The 23976-nt window shown below is 38.7% G+C and overlaps 1 protein-coding gene and 1 long non-coding RNA gene across 2 annotated transcripts in view; one reads left to right on the top strand and one right to left on the bottom strand.

The window, feature by feature from the left end:
* baiap3 (BAI1 associated protein 3) overlaps nucleotides 1–23976 on the top strand; it is a 34337-nt gene that overhangs the window by 5304 nt on the left and 5057 nt on the right. The window contains exons 2-30 of the mRNA XM_032537082.1: nucleotides 2669–2811; nucleotides 9156–9243; nucleotides 10219–10302; nucleotides 10471–10578; nucleotides 10680–10739; nucleotides 11777–11843; nucleotides 12627–12840; nucleotides 13075–13119; nucleotides 13844–13921; nucleotides 14481–14586; nucleotides 14724–14831; nucleotides 14921–15013; nucleotides 15145–15248; nucleotides 15340–15457; nucleotides 15632–15756; nucleotides 16832–16922; nucleotides 17624–17680; nucleotides 17777–17874; nucleotides 18003–18054; nucleotides 18191–18342; nucleotides 18498–18621; nucleotides 19422–19562; nucleotides 19728–19823; nucleotides 20060–20275; nucleotides 21956–22024; nucleotides 22125–22204; nucleotides 22847–22955; nucleotides 23478–23549; nucleotides 23640–23723. Of these exons, the coding sequence (XP_032392973.1) occupies nucleotides 2678–2811; nucleotides 9156–9243; nucleotides 10219–10302; nucleotides 10471–10578; nucleotides 10680–10739; nucleotides 11777–11843; nucleotides 12627–12840; nucleotides 13075–13119; nucleotides 13844–13921; nucleotides 14481–14586; nucleotides 14724–14831; nucleotides 14921–15013; nucleotides 15145–15248; nucleotides 15340–15457; nucleotides 15632–15756; nucleotides 16832–16922; nucleotides 17624–17680; nucleotides 17777–17874; nucleotides 18003–18054; nucleotides 18191–18342; nucleotides 18498–18621; nucleotides 19422–19562; nucleotides 19728–19823; nucleotides 20060–20275; nucleotides 21956–22024; nucleotides 22125–22204; nucleotides 22847–22955; nucleotides 23478–23549; nucleotides 23640–23723 (2973 nt within the window). The 5' untranslated portion in view covers nucleotides 2669–2677. The remainder of the gene's footprint in view (nucleotides 1–2668; nucleotides 2812–9155; nucleotides 9244–10218; nucleotides 10303–10470; nucleotides 10579–10679; nucleotides 10740–11776; nucleotides 11844–12626; nucleotides 12841–13074; nucleotides 13120–13843; nucleotides 13922–14480; nucleotides 14587–14723; nucleotides 14832–14920; nucleotides 15014–15144; nucleotides 15249–15339; nucleotides 15458–15631; nucleotides 15757–16831; nucleotides 16923–17623; nucleotides 17681–17776; nucleotides 17875–18002; nucleotides 18055–18190; nucleotides 18343–18497; nucleotides 18622–19421; nucleotides 19563–19727; nucleotides 19824–20059; nucleotides 20276–21955; nucleotides 22025–22124; nucleotides 22205–22846; nucleotides 22956–23477; nucleotides 23550–23639; nucleotides 23724–23976) is intronic.
* On the bottom strand, nucleotides 22519–23895 carry LOC116702719 (uncharacterized). Its single transcript, XR_004335242.1, has 2 exons — nucleotides 23740–23895; nucleotides 22519–22886 (listed from the first exon to the last, which is right to left on the bottom strand). It is a non-coding gene; the product is annotated as an uncharacterized LOC116702719 (long non-coding RNA).

The following is a 23976-nucleotide window of genomic DNA, read 5'->3' as shown; positions in this document are numbered from 1 at the left end:
GGCCCCTGTGTTGAGGAGTAAACCTCTATATATGGGCCCCTGCTCTACCAACTGAGCTAACTGGGCACCCTTTTTGCTGCTGTTCATCAGCAAGCTGACTGTAGGAAGCTCCATCACCATTAACATGCAACAGTAAATTGGTCAAGCAGGGACAAATGTGATTGGATGCTGTCAAGGAGACTCGCTGATTTGACAATAAGCTTCATTCTCTTCCTCAGTTGCCAGGCAGATGTGTGAGCATCCCTGAGTGTTTTGCTGTAGGAACTCTTGACATTCACGTTATTAATGATCATGCAATCAGATGACCTTTAGGCTTTTTGACTTGACGTGAAATTGATTAAACGTTCCCTGCACTGTAAACAGTGTTGTTGTAATGTGAATGTTAAGTTTTACTTCAAGAATATGGAAGCTTATACATGTATTCTGAATGTGAGGGTTTTAGTGACTGACTTCAACATTGAACCGGGTATTTATAGACGCCCAACCTTCTCTTGAGATTGAAAGGATTAACTCCTAATTGAGGGTAGATATACTGAAATTTAGTTTCCAACTTTTGACAAAAAAGTCAGAAACGGCTTACACTTAATAACATTAATGTCAATTCTGTGGTTGAGTTAGTCACATAGAATACCTTATTTACAGACAGTATATGTTTTGTAATTCCTGTGCTTTCCGACTCAGCTTTGGTCATTGTTAAGAGGATAATTCAAGCTGATACAAAATCAATTTGCTGTTGCTATTGCAAATAAATTGTAAAGTCTGCTTTAATTACATTTTATTTTTCTTGACTTTTTTACTTAGAGAAAATGCCCACGTGCACATTTTCATTAAATATCTCTTAACAGAACAATTTATTTTACTCTTTGACTTTTCTACTGCGGGGGTCACTGACTGTGCACAATATTGTTATGAAGTCATATAATGCAGTTATACTTTAAAGACGCCATGAAGCCAAGCTATGAGAGTTCCCTTTATAGCAAATGGCCCTGAGAAAGACCCACTCTTTCTCAGCCAATTGCTTAGCAACACAATGCCAATCTAACTGAGGTCTCCAGATAGGATCAATTTTTTTCTAAATTCATATTTCGCAGTCACAACAACCCAAGTATACCTTTTTCTATAAATGCTTGGATAACATTCTTTTGTCTAATGATGCTTATCAAAGTGAAAGGCTGCCATTTGTAATTTTAAAAAAAGGATAAAAATAATTGATTTTATACTGTATTTGTTTTTGTAAATAGAATGACTGACTGTGGTCCCATATTATCCTAAATTGCTTTCTGTTTTAATAATTCTGGTTAATGCTATTAGGAATCAATCATTTGTTAGTCAACATTTATTAAGACAAATTTTAGGCCCTAAATGTTGAAATTTTATTTTTTATTAGCAGTGGTTTCCTTTTGATACAAATTGTTTGTCCACAATACACAACGATTGGTCATAGGGCACGAGATATTTACTTTTGTGATATACACTTACAGTATATGCTTTAAGTTAGATGAGAAGATTGTATGTACTTGTACAGTATATTGATAAATATGGAGCTACAGCCAGCAGCAGCCTAACTTAGCTTAGCATTAAGACTGGAAACAGCTAGCTCTGCTCTCGTAAGAAAATCCACCTACTGGTTCAGCACCCATAATGTTCACTAATTAAGTAATGTGATTACTAACAGCCAGTCCAGTAATTGGACTCTCAACTGATTGCTTTCTGTCTTTATGCTAAGCTAAGCTTAAATGCTAGCAACCCCTGATGGAGGTTTCCTGTTGTGAAAGTTAATTATATGACTTACTTAGTGCACACAATCAACATTTAGCTGGCACTGATTGCATAGCTACCATGTTTTACCAAGAAGATTAAAGTGTAAATTAGACAATAATTTATGTAATTAACACTTTTATTATAGATTATAATAATTTTGCTGTACAGGTATTATTACTGAATGTGCTTTATTATAAAACTACTTCTCTGTAAAGCCCACATAACAGTATAAATCCTACAAGCTCCTATTTGGTTGACCCTCAGTACAAATCTTAATATTCTCTGTTTCCACATCATCTGGCTGTGACTGAGCTGTTTTTGCTAAATATTCTCGGTCTAGTTATTAGATCCTATTAGGTTTTGCCAAGCAGATGCTACAGGTCTATGATTAAGACATTCAAGGGACTCATTTCTAAACATTGCTTTTACTCAGCTCTATTTCCTTGCCGTTTTAATTTGAGTGATACAACAGCTTTTATGACATTGCTGTGATGGGGTTCCTGTGGCTCTCACCTCTGCGAGGCTTCTTGATTTACATATCTTGCACAAAGTGTGATCCAAAAAATAAAGGTTGATTGACTCTGAACTGACCAGACCAAAAGGTGGAAGATAAATTGCACACCCGCGGCATCAGTCAAGCTCAGACAGAAATAGAACACACCTTTTGCTGAGGAAGAGTGTAATTATGTCAAAAGAGCAAAAGGGGGGTGATTATGCAGCGGATTAGACTAAAAGATTCCCCTGGGCCAACTGTATTTCCAGAAACAACCGGTTTGATAAATATGATCCCACAGCTAAAGTTTAATACATATTTTGACTCCCTTCTGCATTACACAAATGCTGCCAATCATGGGTTTCACCAGAGTGACGGCATCTTGATGTTTGCCCTTTGTGTATGTTCTGGCAGTGAAAGATCATGACGACACTGCTGGACCTGAAGAGTACTATGCTGAGGCAGGTGCAGAGGAGCCAGTCGCTGAGGAGCCGAAGGGAACCGCCACCCACCGCCAGCAGCCCCCTCACACACTGCCCTGAGCCCTTACCTCGCAGGTGAGTCCCTGGTGTCCAAGCACACACACTATTGCAAGCACTGTAGCTGGATCCCAGTGATTGTTTTTTGTGGATATCGCTTTGTTAGAATTTTGGTGGTGTTTTGTTCAACATGTTACTAATAATTTTACTGGGATTTCAGAATTCATTTTCATGAATGATCTTACTTGTCATTCAGAGTTTACATAATGAAAATGTAGACATGTAATGAAGTCCTCCCAGGCACGCTGAGTGGCAGAAGCTCTGCCTGAACTTATGATATTAAAAAAAAGTTGTGATGCACTTTCTGCTTTCCCTTGCATTGCTGTCAGACACAAATTAAGCGTCCACTTGAGTTTAAGCAGCAGAAGCCATACTGCTTGTGAATATATTACTGTGTACAGCTAAAGTTATTATTTTCTTGATTGTTGCCGTTTAGGACAAAGCTCCCGTTATAAGAGTCTAAATTGCATTCAGTGTAGCTCAAGAAGATGACAGCCTTTCAAAGACGGCGGCACATAAGAAACAATTCATGTCTGTCATTCATTTGTTTTCGGCTGGCTGTCCAGCTGAAGCCACAGGTCATTATTTCTTGTCAACAGAATGTTTTAATGCGTTTGACATTTATTCCAGAGTTGTACCTCGCTGTGAGCAGGAAACGCACAAGCTGTCTCTCCCCCAAGGACACATCAACCACACTATTACATGCACAGTCAGGCTCTGAGGGCTTCACAAATGCTACCGTTTTCTTGTGTATCAGTTTAAACCACATGGTTCTGATGTCCATTAGTCTCCTTCAACATGTGAGTGCACAATAGTACGGCACACTTCTGCTTTTGCTTGAGCAATAAAGACATCACCGTTTGTGTATGTGTTTGTTTGTTTGTTTGTGTGTGTGTGTTACATGAAAGTAATGGGTACATGGGTTTAATCATATTTGATGTTTGCACATTCCCAAATGTAAGGATTTATTGCTGTTCCTTGTCCTAAGTTCTAGTAAATTAAATATTGTTTGGGTTTTGCACTGTTGGTTGGAAAAAAGAAGCAATACTTTAGGCATTGTAAAATTACGATGGCTGGTTCTTTGAAAGACGTAACTATTAATCAATTAAGTAACAATAGACAAATGTACGGCTCACTGTTTGACCACAGCCCATGATTTGTGTTTTTATTATTTATTATTGTGTTTTTATGTAAATACTGTATGCATGTAGTATATGTGTGTATGTATTTATGTATGTACTGTACATGTGGATATGTAATCTGTACATTTGTATGTATGTATTATTTTTTTGTCCTATTTTTTTTTTATTGTCTGTATGCTCTTTAGGTTTCTCTTGAAATCTATTGATTAATGTCATGCATTACCATTAGCTTGACAGCGCTGAGATCTTGGGGGAGAATAAACAGGATTAGTGGATTTGATCTTGTCTGATCTCTGTCAAGGTTTATTTGTTTTTTTTTCTTCTTTAATGGTTTTCTTGTGGAGTTTTCTGCCTCGTAGCAACAAATAAAGTTGCACAATTAATATCATTCATCTGGTTTTTTTTCAGTATTGTTTTGAAGCTTCATCTGAAGCCAATAGTAACATGAGGTTTCTATAGCAACCTAAACACAGGCTGCTGCTGTGTGAACTTAATACTTGTACTGACGACGATGTCTATTTTTAACATGGAAGATAACCTCCGATGCTTTGTTGCATTTCTTGGAGCAATTTTGAATTTGAAGGACTGATTGACCATTTTTCATTAGTGTTTGTTACTTAATGCATATTCTCAATCCTGTCCCAGAATGTTTTATTAATTCAGAATTTATTATTATATTGTTATATATGCAGTTTAATGTAAAATCTGCTCCAATAGGACCTTATTTTTGTTCTTTATTAAAGACTGATTTGACCTGTCAGTATCTCACCTTTTTTCTCATTTCTCATGCCAGCTCCTTGGTGCTACATCCTTCCCACGGAGTCTCAGCTGTGCACATAACCTTGTCATTAGAGGCAGGCTGTTGATCTTTGTTAGAAAACCTGCAGAATTGTCACTAATCAAGTGACTTACTTGCGTAAGTGACTAAGTGACCTTATTACTTAAAGGACAATTCCGGCCAATTTTTTCTGTTAATCTTGATCCCTATAGATATGCAAGTACTTTCGATTGGGGAAAAAAAAACCTGACCTGAATCGGTGCAGGCAACACTGAGTAGCTGCAGCATGTCTACAAGCTTCCACTGAGCTAAAATTGTAGTCATTGGGGCAAGTTTTAGAGTGCCTTTTTGCCTCTTAACAGACGCAAAATGCAATTAATATGTTTGTACCACATGAACAAGGCCCTTAGGGGATATCAAGATGCGTTTTCAAGTCAGACATTGTTTTAATTCCCCTACCTTGTCTCAATTTTGCCAGTGTGTAGCTTGCCTGGTTAGCTGTTAGCTGTTAGCTGCTAGCTGCCGAGCTGAGCTCTCATAGCAGAGACCCGCACGTTGGAGGTGAATTCAGTTGAGAAAATGATGTTTTTGCCTCTGTGAGAACCAGTTGTTAAGTCTGTGGAAATGCACGATACACTGTCAGAGATCACCAGGTGTTCTACAGCACACAGGGATTTATATTTAAATTGTATATTTTGGTTTATTATTGTTCGCATATTTGACTGTTCTTTTCCATCTGTCAACAGCGGTGGACTTCATATTTCACACTTGCCTTCACTCTGTTTTGGATTGTGAGCTTGCTGCAGTGTCATTCTCATTTTTTAATTGATGCTGAATAATACAATCAATTTAGAATTACATTACATATTTTTGTGTAATTTAGTTCCTCTTTCTTGTCTTGAAATTGTTTTTCCCTGACAATGTGTTTGTTACTTATAAAAGTGTGAGAAGGGGGGGGGCCTCATATAACCCTACACTTTGGTTACGACCAATGAAATTCAGTCATTCATTCATTCATATTAATGACACATATTATAAATTTAATGGATAACGCTGGTGTTCTGTTTTTCTTATTGTCAATTAATCTCATTAAAACACAAAGACCAATATGTGTTATTCCAACTCAGTATTTTCCTGATCTCCCTAGCTTTTGTGTGGCAATCAGCCCAAGCCCTAAAATTGCTGCGCACTGTAGTTTTAGCAATCATTAATCAAAGAGGAGTAAACAGTGTAGTTGTTGGGGACTATTTTTAGCCAAGGTTTAAAAGGCCTTTGGTGCTCCTGTGCAGAGACAGGTTTTAGATGTCTGTGCCTTTTGTGGAGTTCCACCAAAGTGTAATTTTCCCACTAAATATCTCAGATTCTGTCATTTAAACAATTGTTAGAAGCTTGAAGAGGTAAAACATACTTCACAAAAAACACAGATCACAGAAAAGTTCAAGAAATGATTGTTCTGCTTTGTGTTTTTCCCTCTCCAATTAATCCTCTCTCGTCACCTTGGATTTATCTAGTGACCCATTGCCTAGAAGCGAGTTAATGCACACAAATGCTGTATGTGTGATTCACTTTAAATAAACTATAGTGCATGTGTTCCTTGTATTGAAGGGATATTCAACAGTGTGGCTCACTGATCTGTTTTTAATACTTTTTGGACAACAATGGGAGCTCAATGGCACAAAAGAATAAGAAATATGAGGCTACACAGGCAATACATATTAGCAGGATCAGTTCATTGTTGGTTTTGGTATTTTCAAATAATACAATACTACTATTTTTATGATATGACCTAATACTGTCAGATAAACTGTATCCAGGAGTCATTTTCCTCAGCGCAGCAATACTTAAGATAAAGCAAAATGATATCATTAAGTACTAGTATATTGTCGAGGGGTGGGAATCACCAGAACCCTCACAACACAATAAGATCACAATACTTATGTCACAATTCCATATTATTGCCTTAATTGACTTTGTGAAAATCTGTTTTATCTAAAAACATACATTTATCTTTTTGTTTTTCTCAAACAAATTTTATGGCTGCAAAATGAGATTGTCTGCTAGACAAACAATCAATCGATACTTGGCACCTGTGTATCGATACAGTATTGCCACAGAAAGTATTGCGATACAATGCTGTATTCATTTCCCCCACCCCTAATATTTTCTGATAAATAAAAACAGGAGGAACATTATATCAGAAGAAAGGCATTCTTGTAGTCAGGGATCATGTAAGAGCTTGGAGTTGCCCTTTGCCTGTTTATAAATGTGTTGTGTTCCAGCACGTTGAGGAAGTGAAACTATTAGTCACCATTGTGAAGAACCCAAGAAGACCCAAGTTGAAAATAATTTCCAACTAAGCTTCGGTTCTGTTTGCTGTAGTTGGAAGTAGTTTCTTTCACAAGTGTGTGTGAATGAAGAAATTCTGCAATCATAACTCCACATTAGGTTCTTTTTACATTTGTTGCTTGAACAAATGTGTAATTAGAGTAAAACAAACAAGAGGGGATCCTTGTCATGGCAATCCTATGTAATGATAAAAGCTGCAGGCTGACATTATGCACCGACAACCGTGATCAATCACATTTATAATTGCTTATTTGATTAGAATGCATACAGACGTCACATTACCTTTCATGCTGCAGACAACATTAATGTCTGCACTATTAATTACTACATACACTGCCATATTCAATTGAAGTTTGAAGTGAGGGGCTGCTGTCATCTTCACGCTCACAATTAGTCATGTTTAAACACTTACAGATAGAACTTCAGTGTTCATGTTTTTATTCAAGTTTTCCTTCTGATTTACTCTCCAATCATGAAAACATTACTGAATACATTCTAAAAAATAAATGACATAAAATGACAGTAAAAAGGACCTGTTTCCTAGCAACATCAAGTGTGTATGCATGACAGATAATGGTTAAAAGAGAATGGCATATTTTTTTAGATACATCAAATCAGGATTGACTGGATTTGCATCATTTGAGCATTATTTCTGCTCTTATCGTTTCAAACCTCAAAACAAAAGCTACCAGACTGTGTGGACAAATCCTCAATCTGACTGATAAAAAATAGGACAGATTTCTGGATAAGAGGATGCCCTGGACGATTGACAATTGATGTGGGGAGAATTGTGTTGCTCATTACACAAGTATTACAATCAAATTAAGCTTATTTGTACTATATTTGCAAATTAAAACTAAAAAAAAAACTAAGTCGCTTCTCTTGTAAGCGGAACAGGCTTTGTTTGTGGAGGCATTCACAGATATGACAGAGTCTCGCCTTGTGGCTTCAAGCTTTCAAACACTGACTGAGGGGTATTAGATCAGAATAACAACTCAGTTTTTGGATCAGTATGGCGTACCAGTGAGGCAAAAAATAGTTTTAATGCTAACAATTTAGAACATTAAACTCCAATCTTTAACACAATACATCCACCTTTTACGTTTTGCTGCCTTTGACACCAGTGGAAACCTGACCAACTCTGTCAGCATGACTGCCATTAGTTCTCATCAATACCTCAGGGATTTGCCATCCGCTCCCCCCCCCATGGCAAGAGCCAGTGGGTGATGGGATGGGCTGCCACACGCCTGCTGTGATGACGCTAATAAAGGAGCATGACAGGGCCTCTGTGGACAGCTCCTCTGTATAATGTGACGATGTTGGCTAAGAGATGAGGAATGAGACAGAAGCTGAGAGGTGTGCGAGCTGTGGGGGTTAGGAGTTCTAGGCAGACAGCGTGGCTGATCCAGACAGTTCTGCTACAGCTCACATCTGAGCTGCTGCCTGCCCAGGTGATCTCCATACAGGCCAGGAAGAAGACACCCAGTGTGAGATTTGGGAGGGGTGAGAGGTGGTGGTGAAGAGGGTGGGGGGATTCCCAATGTGTTAGGCGAGCTACTCCCCCCCTGAATTTGCCTGTATCACCATGACAACTGGGGCCGGAGAGAGTCCGGGATTCACTCACACCTGGAGGAAACAGAAAACATCATTTGCATTTTGCACACAGCCCGCTCATCATAGTAGATTAACAAGGTTCACACAGAGTGCAGGCATGTGGGATTGCTGAGAGCTTTGGTCTAGACCTGCTTTGCTTTTTTCAGTGCATGAGATAAGAAGGTATTTAATAGCTAATAAGGAGCTGAACTGCTGGCATTGGAGTCCAGTGATTCGACATATAAAAGCAAACAGATCATTATTGACTGACACTCCTCCAAAGTGTCTGTAAACAGGATGCAGTGTGATCACATCAATGTCACTGAACCCCACTTTGTTTTGTTTTTAACTGCGATCCAGAAATATTCTATTAGACTGATGAGATTATGTATTTGTTTACTATGACACAACATGCATTTCACGTATTTCTTTTCTCATAAATGGAAGTATTTCTATTTCTTTTTTTTTAAGAGATGACTTGTCAATCTGCTTCTTCTTGGCAGGATTTCCGAGGAGAGCTTGGAGTTCTTTGAGCGTGTGAATGCCATCCTTCAGAAGCAGGAGAACATGCTGCGGGCTGCCCAGGCTGAGGTAACCCCCACCCAACTTTCACCTTCCCATCTGTTACATCCTTGAAACACGTTCATGTACTGTTGCGAGTAGACCTCAGTACCAGTATGACTTGTATAGACAGAAGGGCCGGGTTGAGTTGGGTGCTCAGAAGACTGGAAGCTCAGCCATGACAAGCTGCTGTCGATGGCTATGTCCAGCTCCTCCTGCTGCCAATGCTAATAAGGCAATGATGCTGTATTAACATCTTTGCTGAGAACAATTGATGTTTTCATTTCCAAACTGCTTTTAGACAAGAGTTAAAAAAGAGGCAACACCTGAATAGTCATTATCAAAAGATGAGGAACATCCACTCTGCATGTCAAAATTGGTAAAACATAATATAATCTTCGGAAAACTTAAATTTTTGTCCTATTTCCATATTGTGGATGTCTTAATTTGAAGTTTTTACTCTACTACATTTATTTGACAGCTACAGTGACCAATTACTTTTCAGATTAATTTTTCACATAATAACCACATTATAGGGCAAACTAATATAGCCAAAAGGTTAGGGTGCATTACATTGCATTACTATCTTTATGAAATTAAGGCATTAACTGCCTCAAAAATAAACAGTAACAAGCTTATACAATAAAATATATTGCAAAGGCTTAAAACCAAATACGTATTTGAGACCCAATGTGATTAAAAAGAAATCCAATATTTCACAAAAGCAAAGATTAAAAAAAGGTCCAAAATTTGAATATACATTTGTTATTTATTATTCTTTCCTACCCCATCAATCATCTCACGACCACCCAGATTTAGCTTGTGGTTCATTGGAGGGGGTCCGACCCTAAATAAGGAACCACTGGACTAAACTACCATATTTCAAAGAGATGATTGAGAATCTACTGTCAAGAATATCTTATTGCAACCTTAGCTTGCCCTCTCTCCAGTTCTCATAAGAAAGATGTGTTTTGTTTTGGCTGAACTGTTTCTGCCCCCTAACAGTGCCAAAGAGGGGCCTGCACAGTGCCGCCACCCCAAGAGCATGTGGACCAGGCCTTTATCCCTGACAGAAGCAGAAGGACAGAGGTGCGTTGGCTTCTCTTTTTTTCATCGTATTTTAAAAGGGATTATATTTTAAAAGTCATAATAACAGAACTATTCCTGGTTTTAATGTGCAGCAGAGCAGAAAGCATGAAAGTGAAGGAACATTTATTTTGGAAGGGTTAGTATTAAGTGGAGTGTGTTTTGATGTAGCTGGACCTACTTTATGAGGAAGCTGTGTACACGGTGGTCAACCGGGTGGGAGTACCTTCATCCGAACATGTGACAAGTGAGGAAGAGCTGTTTGCTTACCTGCTAAAGGTATTTATTTATTAATCTATCTATCTATCCTATTGCAATAAGAAATCAAGTGTTTCTAGAATATTTATCCAGCTTTATTTCTTACTCTCTGACCATCCAAGGCATTTGATATGAGCGAAGAGGAGCATGAAATCATTCTCCAAAAAGTTCAAGAATCCAAGGTGAGGTGTGCATGAGCTACAGTTCATTCAAATGTTGCCAAAACAATATTATTCAGATACACTGTGGCAGTGACAGCTGACATCAATTGTCTTAAGGAAGATTTTTATACTACAGTAGTTTCTATTTTTTAATGCATGCTGTACAGTTATAGAGTTTTATCTAATTTTCTGGTCATGTTCCAGGTAGACTTTGGGTCCTTTGCAGTGATTTTGGGATGATTATCTTAAAAAGTAAAGAATATCATATATAATACAATATAATGTATTGTCATATACAAAAGGAAATGGAAACCAATTGGGACATGGAACAATAGAAAAAAAAATGAACATATAACTTTGTTTGCAACGTTATGTGACTTGTGGTAAATGTACTAAACATGTAAAGCTTCAGGTACAGTTTTTTAAGTCATTATCTTATTAAGTTAATAAAATAGATAACAGAATAAACTTATGTGAACTATATGAACTTAGTGGTCACAAAGTGCAGATTAAGAGGCATCAATAACTCCTCAGTTGTGCAGCCACAGTTGGTATATTAGTGTATTTCCTGGTATTTTCTATAGTTTGCACAGTTCGAAAGTAATGAGCTTAAAGCATGGCTGGGAGAGAAACAGTGGAGCCCTCTAATCTGATGTCCTTGGAGAGTAGAGAGATGTAAGACTTGTAACATCTGAAAGCCCCATTCTGTAGGATTGTGTGTTGTTTACTTGACTGCCAGAAACCTTTCAAATCTGTCTGTTAAGAAGTGTTTGCCATTATGATAAACTGCTGGAAATGTTGTGACCAAAGTAAAAATTATTTTGCTATTTAATTATTCTCTACAGTTATTTTGTTATTTGGTGGAACATTGAGTTGTTCTAGGTTTTGACTCACACAGCTAGTGCATATAACATATCTCTTGAAGCAATCAGGAATTCATTTTTCACATTATTACTCTACATGCTGACATGTACATAAATGGTGATACAGGAGCATTGTAACGTATTCAATGCATGCCCTTGATTTTTTACAGACAGTAAATTTCTTTTTTTTCACAGCGGGCCAGTTTTTCCTTGAGAGTTTCTGTCATGAAAGCAAAGAATCTTATGGCCAAGGATGCAAATGGTAAGATATCTCAAGCACTAGATAACTCTATACTTTCCAACATAACATTTCAGATACAGATACAAATAAAGCTGTAAAAATGTTGAGTCTCATATTCTAAGTGAGTCTAACATACCCAACATCATTGGTGTGATTATCTTGTATGCATTCCTGCTTATTTCCATCTCTCTATGTATGTACAGTATGCATGTAATCATTTGACAGCTGCATAATGGGGGGTGGTATTTGAATTGTATTCCTTTTAATGAGAGATGGAAATAAGGTTTGGGTGGCCATGGTACTTACATGACCTTTCTATAAAAACAATTACATGCATATCCACTATGTACAGTATGTGCAATGCACAGGTGTGTATGCATGTGTTCTATTAACACATTGTCAATTCCAGCGCGTCAAAAAGCCAGACATACATCATCACATCCATCACGTCAATGACAACTCATACCTGATTAAATATTTAAAATAAAACTTGGTCTTGCAAGTATTGGACTTCCTGTATTATTTCTGTCTGTCCAAAATGGCCGCAGGTTTTTGTCACCTCCCCCATCCACAGCCAAATACCTGTGGTGCTTTCCATTAAAGATGATATTAATTCAGCCCATTGTCTACCAGTTGCACTCCTTTTGCTGGTTTGCTGAGCACCAAACCACAAGACTGGTTGAAACCACAAATGCGCCCAAAGGCTTCACTCTTCTCACCGCTGTAACAGCATCATCACAATGATTCAAACAGTTTTGTGTGTGTGTGATAACCCTTTCTATGTGTCAACCCGTGGCTTGCCAGGGTACAGTGACCCCTACTGCATGCTGGGAATCCTGCTGGGCCAAAGCCCACGGGAGATGGAGGAGAAGAAGGAGAGGAAGTTCAGCTTCAGGAAGAGAAAGGAGAAGCTGGAGAAACGCTCCAGCACCAAGGAGGTGTTACCTGCCGTGTGTATCCAGGTGACTGAGGTCAAACCAGAGACTCTCAACCCAGTGTGGGACGAACACTTTGTTTTGTGAGTACAACACTTTAACCTTTAGCACAGTGCTGAACATTGTGATATGTGTGACAGGCTGGATTCACAGTTCCTTTTCTTTCACACTAAAGTTGTCAGATATGTGACCAGTGCAGTACAGTGTCATCTCTATGAAAGGAACACTGAAGGATTGATGTGTTTATTATCAGTGTTTACAATAATAATTCAATTAATAATTGTCCTGTGTTTTTATTGTTGTTTTTTTTCCCCCAGTGACATAGATGATGTCCACAATGACCTCTTACATCTTGATATATGGTAAGATTAGTACGCAGCAACACCTTGAATCCCTTGAATGTCACCATGCCAAAGGGACAAAGAAGGATTTTTTAATGATTTTCTGAATGCACTTTTTTAGTGATTTTATATTTAATTAGATTAGGTTTAATTTGCTGCAATAAATAATATATTTTTTCTTGCATCACAAATGACAAAAGAAATGCATCCAGAATACTGTACACGCAACTAGAAAGACTAGTCCAACAAATGTCTTTAGCTGTGATACTAAAATCAATAATTTATTTTCCCCAAATCTTAATAATATGACAATTTTTTAACATTGTTTAACACGCTCACTTTGCAGTCACAGTTTTTCAGTCGCCTAGCAAACAGAAAAGGTCTCTTTAAGTCGGTTGGGAAAAAAAGATTGATTTTGTTTATACTTGACAATGAAGTTGCCTTTTTACTCGGCTCTAAACTGTAAAGATGTACTTTGTAACAAACTGGGAGCCATGTGGCTTAACAAAATGAACAGTCATTATTTAGTTGTTATAGAGGCTTTTCTCATCTCTGGTAATAGGGATCAAGAGCTCACTCCTGACTCCAATAAAAGTTGAGTAGGCTAATGCTTTTCTTGAATGGGTCTAGACTGTAGATCTTCTTCACTTCTCAGATCTGTCCATTGTTGTGCAAAGTTATTGAAGCATGTCCTTGCAGGAAATGAGAGGTTGTAATAACCTCTGAATCCTCCTCTTTTCTTCAGGGATCATGACGATGACGTGTCTGTTGCCGAGGCCTGCAAAAAGCTCAATGAAGTCAGTGGACTTCGAGGAATGGGCAGGTAGAAGAAACACTGTTGTGTAATTCTGAATTTGTATGCATGTAATCAAGTGTAAAAGATGCGACTGTCTTAGATGCATCTTAGTCAATCTTGTCAATTAAAAGGTCATTTCTATTTAAATCAAGCCAAAAGTTTTAGTTAATGAATGAAGAAACTGCATTTGCTGAAAAATACTGACACCAACGTGCTTGGTAATTGTAGGGGATCATTTGATATTTCACCTTTAACCTCAAACAAGAAAATACAGGAAAGCCCAGCGCCAATAATGGACACAGGTAGTTCTCACAGAGAAAGGATCAGAAAACCTGTGGTGGAAAATGTGCAATTTTTAGTTGAACAAAAAATCAGAGAAATCGCCAACTTCCATTTGCATGTGAAACTCATTCTGTCGATGCTCTAATTGTAAGATGGGTGAAAGCAGAAGCTACTGTAAATGCCAAATAAATAAATAAATAAATCTAAATGTATAGATCATAGTTCTCACAGTACATTAACATGTGAATTCAACCTGTGACAAATGAGATTCCTTTTTTCCTTGCACGCTGCTCTTTCTGGTCAGGTATTTTAAGCAAATAGCAAAGTCAGTACGTTCCAATGGATCTGCATCATCAGGCTCAGAGGAGAACGCTGATGACTTCCTCGGATGCATCAACATCCCCTTGAATGTAAGCGTTTGAAGTTCACTAGACAGAGCTAATCAAATCAAACACAACTACAAATAGATTCTTCAAAGGACACAATGTGTAGGATTTCCCTGGAAGTACGTAAATTGTTGTTTATCTGGTGGGGTTCCTTTTTGCAGGAAATCCCAATTGTCGGCTATGACACCTGGTTTAAACTGGAGCCTCGATCGAGTACGTCCAAAGTTCAGGGGGAATGTCACCTGATACTGAAGCTCTTCACCAGCCAGGTTAGTGTATTCAGATTAAGTATCCTATTCTTTTTGCATGTATAGGATACTAAGAATTATGACTTTTAATACTTGATTTCTTCTTTCAGAGAGACACAGCTTTGTCTAAGAAAGATTCAAATGTCTCCATTCACAAGAAACTGCTGAGTCAGATTGTGGAGTATGAGCACGCTCATGTTAAAGTGAGTTTAATGCAGATATTTGTAGTCCATTATGTATACATATATATTTTCTTTTGCATTATTCGTTAATGGCATGTGCCATTTTGTAGAAGACTTGAACTGACGTGGTTGTCTACCACATATAATTCTAGAGAGAGCCATACAACTGGAATGGGCAAGTTTGTCCTCCAGCATGGACTGTATTGACTCACCATGCTGTGCAAACTGATCTCTCACCTCTCCAACAGGCCATTATGTGAGTGTTAATGGAGGAATAAAATTGATCAAACCAAATATGAAAAATTAAGCATAAAGTCAAAAGGTGCATGTTTTGTTTTTAAACCCAGCCGCTGGCAGTGCTACAGCAGCCACCATCGGACCCAGAGGGTGTGCTACTCCCTGCTGCTGCGCCTCTTGAGGACCATCGATGCAGAGTGGGACCCCGTCGCTGTGAGGGGAGACCTGGTAGGTTGTCAGCCATCAGCCTCTCAGTAGGAACAAATACCTTTCACTATCTGGAAACAGTCACCTCATTAGCTCAGCTCTTCCACTGACATGCATCAAGGTTTTTGGTCCAGCCAAAAATGTCTCACACCCAGTGTACTTGAAGCTATAACTGAGGGCCCTTCCTGTGTCCAGGAGAGGCAGCTTTCAGACAGCTTCAGGCTGTACACAGAGCACTGCCTGTGCCTGATGAAGAACATGCGTCAGGTTTTCCCCTGCACCAGTGTTGCTGCCATTACACGCTACGAGCTCATGCTAAGGTAAAGTCACACTGCCATCACATCACATCAAACAACAGCATGTGCTGCCATACCAGGTACAGGCTCAACCTCTCACCCCAACAGACACAGAGAGACTTCAACTAGTCAGTCATACTGTGTGCAGTGCTGAGCTCCCAATTCAAACAGAAATATCCTTATCATTGCTCATTACTCATTTCAAAATGTTAAACATTTGTTCCTGACTACAGATTTTCTTTTGTACAATAAAACCTTAAAAATGATTATTGTCATTTGCTGCAACATGTTGTGGTCTCAAGCCTGTATGATTATGTGCTTCCATTATATCCTGTCATACACATTGGTATGAGGGCCATAAAGTCATGAAAATCTGAAAGGATTACCATTTTAACGCAGGAATGTGCTCAGAAAATTGAAGATTGTAGTATATTTAGATATGTTTTTTGATAGTGCTTGTCGAACTTTTAGCTTGGGAAAATCCCCAAATCACAAGCATTCATCCTTTGGAGAAACATGAAGATCCACGGTGAGATTTAAGGAATTCCAGTTTTTACATGTTTTATGTGACCGGGTGTCCATAAAATCATGAGAAACAATCCATGGAAAACCATGGATATATGTACTTGGCAATCTGGTCCGTACAGCAGAGATATTCTGCTCCGAATCTTGAAGTCTTAGACAGACGGCCTTAGCTTTGACTTACCATTGCACAATAGAAGGAAGTTAGAACAGGGAAATTCACCAAATTAAAGATTCTGTAAATGCCAGCCAGTAAAATCAGATTATTATTAAAGTTCATGATGACTGATTTTACTAGTAAAAAGTCCAGCTCTGCCCTGTGTTCAAGACCTCATGGGAGATGGATTTTCTACACTTCTCAGAAACACACACACACACGCACACACAGTGACTCACCTAACAGTTGAAATTGCATTTCTCCTCTACTGCAGAGACAGTGCAGAAGCCTGCATAAAATTGAAGTGGAAAGAATTTAGTGAGATTGAAGCATTTGTGCGTATTTTATATTTTATAATCTAAGAACAATATAATGTGAAACGTGACCTGAAACTAGTCTTGTATCATCTGTGAATCCCAGGGGGATTGGCTACATGCAGAACATGCGAGCGTTTAAGTCTGTTTGTCCTCTTCGAAATGAACTGCATTTGGACATCACTACTGCTGCCAAGGTAACCATGATAATTAAAAACCGTACATTTTTTTTAAAAGTTGTTTCATTTAAAGGTAACCCAGTGGCGTTTTTATCCACTGGGTGTATTGAATGCTATACAGATCAGAGATCTTCAACAGTGAGTGACCCTCCGAGTTACTACAGTGGGTCCACCAAATTATTGTTAATTCTTTGACAGTTTTTTTTCAAACATTTAAACAGAAAGTTATAAAATAATTTGCAATTTTAAAAAAACATTGATTATAGGCTTACCTGCCTATTGGTAAGGTAGTCACAGATACAGTTAATCCTAAGGATTCACTGTGCCTCATGTATGTTTAACATTAAAACAGGATTTACAAAATCATCCCAACAATTATTTTAATAGCTTATAATTCTATACACTAAAAAGGTATGTATAAAGGCTTTGGGCAGCCCACACTTTATTGTAGGCCCAGTTTAATATGCATCTCAATTTAATACAACATATGTAGTAGGGGATCCCTGATCTGTCTTTCTCAGTTAAGCAGTCCTTGGCTTAAAAAATGTTGATAACCCCTGCTGTAGATGAATGGCTTGATTAGCAGGTCCATGTATGTGTCTGTATTGTATGAAAGAAGCATGAAGGACACACATGTATATCAACTACAGTAATGTCCTCCACAGGATAAATTTAGTTAACAGATTCATCCTCCTTAATTTGTGTAATTTTTTCAACAGAAAGGGACTGTGGAGTGGTACGAGAGCCTAATTGCAAGATATAAACCAGGGGAGGGGGTACGTTTATATTGATTCCTAATGTTAAAAATTACACAACATTTTCTAAATTCAGTGGCTATCCAGAATGTTGTTCATTTTTTACTGGCAACATAGACTCTGGAGGAGCAGCTGAAGAAGCTGGTGCAGGTGGTTGATGCCACGTGTGCAGACGTACAGAGAGCCCAGAACATCTACAACAAACTCTTCTACAGGTGAAAATCAACGCTACATATCTCATTAAGAAAAAGACCATGTCGAATGTTGTGGTTTAGCACAGAAAAATTGATTTGTCTATTGTTGGGCTAATGGTATTTCGTCCTTTGTTTGTTTGACCTCACAGTGCAGTGAAAGTAGATTTCTTCAGCATATCGTACAGGCAGTTGGAGAAACAGGTATGTCTTTGAAAATTATTTGAAAAAAGTCCTCGAAAAACAAGTCTTATAAAGCCTATTGTGAGTCATACAGTCTTATTGTTATTCATTTTGACACAGGTATGTGAACCCACACACACTTTATTTGATCCTGCAGGTAGCCGATGACGTAAACGTCGCAATGGAGCGGGTTTGTGGGACTCTGGAGCAGGAGAGCTCCAGACTGACTCAGACAATGGGAGAAACCATCTTTGAGCTCTACATGTCCTTGAAAATCCTCAAAGGCTTTCGGGAGTTTCTTCCTCTCAAGTTGGTTTTAGTTTGACTCTCATGACAATTCATATAGCAGCTTAGACGGCTCTGACTGGTGGTTATTTGGTTGAAATGTCAGCCAGGAAATGAGACTTCAACCTTTTCGTCTGCTTTAAATTTATTTTAAAAAGATGTGTGTTCTTCTCTAACAGGGATGCTAAAATGTTGGCCCTGACAAGCTTTCATAACTGGTTCAAGTCCTCGATTCATAAGTGGCTGCAGATTGTTCATGACAGATCCTGTGACAGAATTCGTAAAGCAGTGGAAACAGACAATGTGAGAGTCTTCTTCCATTCAAATATACTATAATGTAGTTGTTAGCAGATAGGAGGGCACATTTGAAGTTTTTTTGTATTTGATTTTTTTATAAACAAGATGTCCTTATTCATTAATTTCTTACTACAGTTACAGTGTTATAAAGCATTTATTAATACATTCAGAATGTAAAATTATTTGTAATATCCCAATATGTTTGTTTTTCTAATACATTTTTAGATAACGTATAAAAATATTTATTGATTGGCTTACAACTACTAGTGGGCTGAAAGTATTTATTTACCGTTATTACACGTAATAGAACTGGTAATAAATTATTCATAACAACTCCTCAGCAGGTTATAAAGTACTTATTAACAGTCCAAATGTCCAAATCATCCTCAAGCAGGTTTAAACTATTGTGTACTGTAAATGTGTTTAAAAATTACTAAAGAAATATATATGTAATTATAACTATGTTAAATTGTGTTATTAAGCTTTCATTAACAGTACATCAGTTATAGATGCGTCATACAGTCAAAGTAGTCAGAGTTGTTGGCAAATACATTTCTAAACACTCAAAGGAATTTCCTTAAAGCTGGACACAGCTACATATTAGTGTGTTATAATTAGTTATTAATCATGTATTGACAGTTTACATAATCCTTAGAAGTGCTAAATAGGTAGTTGAAATAAAGTATTGCTCGTTTTAGGTTTGTGTTTTGTTTGTTTTTTGTTTTTTTTGGTTGTTGTGTAGTCCTGAAAAACATATCCCCTGTTTTATTCACACACTATGAACTGTGCATGTGCTTTGTGAGCAGCTCGAGCCTGTGCAGCAGGCTAAGCACAGCTCCTCCGCAGTGGAGGTGACAACATGCTTCAGCCAGGTACGCGAGATCTGGCTCCAGCTGGCCTGGCCAGACTCTGCGGGGGCCTTCATCTTTGTCACTCGTTTGACAGACGTGAGTACTGCTTCTAGTGTTGCCACACTCAAGTACGCACATCCAGCACACCTCAAAACATGACTCTGAGCGGACTCACATACATACACGCAGGATTAATAAAGGATTTTACGGGAAACTGAGAATTTCACTTTAATAACAGGGTTGCTATTTTTTCTTTCACAGAATTTCTGCAGCGAGGCTGTGTGCTACTCTGAGATGATAACACGCAAGATTGAGAGGAGCCAGGTGGGCCGAGACCAAAAAAGCTTCACTGTGCAGGTAACGCAACAACCTGGGAAGTAAATGTCAGCAAGTGGTCTCCCTGACAACACAAAGGGCTCTGCAAGCGATCAGCTATGTTCACACAAAAAAGGCAGTCACCTCTTGTCGCCATCAATCATTTACACTTGCTACTCCGTCCTTCTACTTTTTTGTAGCCCTGCTTCTTTTCCTTCTTTGTTTCTCCACCTCCACCCTCTGTTTCTCCTCTTCTGCTCCTCCTTGCTTTCTGCTAGCTCTGCATCGCGCTGAACAACACAGAGCTTGTGCGTGTTTTCCTGGGTCACCTGCCCCGTGACCTGGACTGGCAAGGTGTGGAGCGAGCCATGGAGGAGTCCTGTGGGGTGGAGGGCAAGGAGCAGGTTTACAAGGCTCTCAATGGGCAGCTGTTCAACATGGACCTGGACCTGCAGAGAGAAGTCAAACGTCTCATCACACTGCTCACCGACAAGGTGCGGTGCTCAAAGCATGAATACCTGCAGATCAATTATTCTTGATAGTATGACACATACTGTATATAGCAATTTCTCACTGCCAGTGAAAACCTTGGTACTCCTCTCGACAATGTGAGGTTTCTACTAGCAGTGACTAAATTAAATATGTTCAAAAAATGCATCTCCATATCTGAATGCAAGACTTTTTAGTTTTTCAAGAATTGACATAATGAAAATGTATTTTAAGTTTGTATCTAATTTGGCTAGGATGGGAGTCAAGCTTCCAGTAATTTCAGTCCTCTCTTTCGGTGATCCATTGCTGCTGTTATGGAGTTCAGAGGACATACTGAGCCTTATTTTAATGATCTGAAATGCAAGTATCAAATGCCAAAAGCAAGTAGCTTTGTGGGCGGATCTCGGGCACTGATGCTGTTATACCGGCCGGATAAATGACTTTCGCGCCCCAATGCAAATCAAAAATAGGTTGATCTGAAGTAGCTACATTCTCTTTAAAGGCAGGCCAGGCGGATTGCTATTATAATGGTGGATTTGCTAGGCGCATGCTCTTAATACATCCATGGGCGCATGCCAGGAGCAGTTTACAGCCGAGGAGACCAGCGTTTGCTATTGATTTTTCTTTTTGACAAAATGTAAATAAAGAAATGTCACAAAAAGATTCTTTTCTTGGGCTCACTCTCACTGAATCACAAGGTTATGATTGCATGGTGATATTTTTGCAATGTAGTCTAACATTAGACCGAGATTGCCTCACCGTAGACGATGCAGCTCTTCTGTTCTCTTCTCTCTTATCTCCCTTGCTGCTCCTGGGGCATTTGGGTTAAGTGGCATCGACACATGCAGTTCAACATCACATTGCGTTAAGTCCTCTAATAGTTCCTCATTTATGTCATCAACACATCTGCAGTGTGGAGGGAAAAGTCCACTGTGCATTGAGTGCAAAATAGTAGATAGACACATGCGTCGGCATACAAAGTTGATTGCGCTGGGTGCAAGATAGGGCCCAGTATGTGCTTGGGTGTTTTGCATGGGGGATAACACACTGCACCATTTTGTATTTGTAAACTTTTTGTGTATATAAGTCTCTACTTTTAAAGGAAACCTAGTAGTTTTAATGAGGACCGAACAATGTTGACATTGTTGTGCAAGACCTTCAGTCAGAGTATATTGACCTTTTGTATTTAGTGTTGGGAGGAGTATTGTCTGTACAAAACAAAAACAGGACAGGGTTGTTATACTGGGTACAAGATAACTGGAAACAAATGTATTACTTTCATGACAGACGAGCCTGGGGGCCACCATGAAGTTAGCACACAAGATCATAGCAGATCCACGTCATCTTCTAAGGCCTGAATAGGCCCATTTACCCTCAGGGCAAAGGTATAGCATGCCCATGATGCAGACTAAAAAAGGCATCACATCATTGAACCCACACAGCATTCAGCTGCTTAAGAAGTTGTGACCACATGGTCTGAAATGGTGATGTCTTGATTTTCCGATTTATGCTTTTTAGTGAATGTTCTTATGATGTTTTTATGTTGTATTGTCATGTCTTTGTGCATAGCAAATTTCCTTAAAGGCAATAAAGGTTTAATTAATTAATTCATGTATCTGCATTATGCACATAGCTGTATGCATTTGCACCTGCATGCACATGTATGAGAGGATATTTCTTTGCAGATGCTGCCTGAGCTGCGGAGGTACATCCAGCACATCAGCCTGTCCCCAGACTCCATTAACAATGATGAAGTAAGGCCTTGTAGTGGTTCTCTACAGCATTCATTCTGGTATCAATGGTGTTTTCAGCCCCAGTACATATGTAATGTATGTTTATCTGACATTCTTCCAGGCTGTGTCGCCTCTTATGAAATACTTACAAGACACTATGGTCATCCTCACTGAAAACCTTGTGAAGGAGAATCTGACTAGGTAATTACTTTCTCCTCCTCTCTCCTACAAATATGCATTTTTTTATTTTCTGTTTGACAGGGACAATGCAAATTAATTTTAATAACTTATCTGAATTGTAAATTCTACATTCTGCCTAATTGCTCCTTTTCATTTAATGTGTCTGTGCAGCTGATGATAAAGTTTAAATAAAACATTTAGTACATAATTATGAAACCCAAACAAGAGAATAGGACTCCTGTCCAGTCGTTTCCTATTTTTAGCAGATAAATATAACACTGTGTCATCAGCATACATTTGACTTGTAAACCAGGACGAAGCCAGCACACTGGACATTGATTGTTGTGGAACTTCATAACAGGCATATCCTTATATCAAGTTACATAACCATGCTCCCTGTTTCCTCTTCTCTAAAAAAAATGACTTACTATTTTGTGAGACCAGGTGAAAACTGTGACAGCACAGAAAATACAATTCTGTAATTGTGTAATATTTGCCATAATAATAATAATACCCATCAGACATGTTTTGTGTTACAACTCAACATTATCAAGCTATTATCTGTGAAAACACACACAAGGCTAAGTGAGGGTACTGGGGTGTTATTAGAAGAGCCGGTAAAAACAATTGTGTGGGTGTCTTATTGTGTCTGCTGCCTTGTAGAGTTCTCCAAAGCATGTGGGAGCTGCTCCTGCGGATGATCCTAGATGCTGTTGCAGAAAACAGGGGGGTTCAGGTGGAGTTCTACAACCGCTTCCAGTACACAGTGGAGGTCAGTGGTAACTGCATTTTATTACACAATGCAGATGTATAGCTATTTTCAGTCTGGCAAAGTTTGACTAAGAGGAGTAGTCTGCTTTAAAAGACTTGTCAACTCTGTACAGATAATCATCACCACTGTTACCATCAGCCTTTAATTAGCTCTCTATGCTTGCTCTTCTGCAATCATTAACATATATTAGATATTTATGAAGTCGTTCAGTAGCAGTTCAGCACCAAAGTGAGTTCTCTCTCATGAATTGCAATGTGGGAGCTATTGTATATATTCTAATGCCAATTTAGCCAGCTGGCGGTAGACATGACAGATTTGCATGTCAAGTCATCCTACACAAGAGGGCTGAGTTTGGAGTTTGGCAGTCAGATCTTGTGTTTGCCTGCCAGAGGTTTCATGCTGTTTGTGTGAACAACATGTCTCACTACTATGCTGAGACTTCATTCTATTAAAATTAGAGGGATAAATGTGATGAGTCTTAGCTCACAAGGTTGTAATGTTTTTTTTACTGGATTGCTTTAGACTTTGCTGCAGTTTGTGCATGTCAAGGGAGAGGGTCTTTCCTTGGAAGACATGAAGAGTGGAGACTACAAGGTGGGACTTCTTGCAATTTGTTTTTAGGATTTACGTCCTCCTACCTAAGGCGTGGTTTATCGTTTTCCCTTTCTGCCTGTGCTGCTTTAGGTTCTGGATGAAGAGCTTAGGCTGAATAAATGTTCCTCCTTTGAGTTGATTGAACAGTACTATCTGGAGAAGATTTCCCAACAGGTGTGTTTTTGCTCACCAGACTGACACTTTCATTTTAGCCTTAAGGTGCACAGAGGTGTATTGATTGGACAGTGCAACACCCTTTCCTCCGATTGAAAGCCTGCCTTTTTCTGGACTCTTGAAAAACAAGATCCTGCCAGTTGAAGCAACATGCAGACTGATAATATGCTTTGAATAAGTCCTTCAGTTTTTTCTGCTGGGGGAAATTCAAAATGAGTTGTGCTTTTACCATATTTCAAAATTTTTAAGATCA

The sequence above is a fragment of the Etheostoma spectabile genome, chromosome 15, assembly GCF_008692095.1.
Source record: "Etheostoma spectabile isolate EspeVRDwgs_2016 chromosome 15, UIUC_Espe_1.0, whole genome shotgun sequence".
Lineage (NCBI taxonomy): Eukaryota > Metazoa > Chordata > Actinopteri > Perciformes > Percidae > Etheostoma > Etheostoma spectabile.
This window is presented reverse-complemented; position numbering and strand designations above follow the sequence as displayed.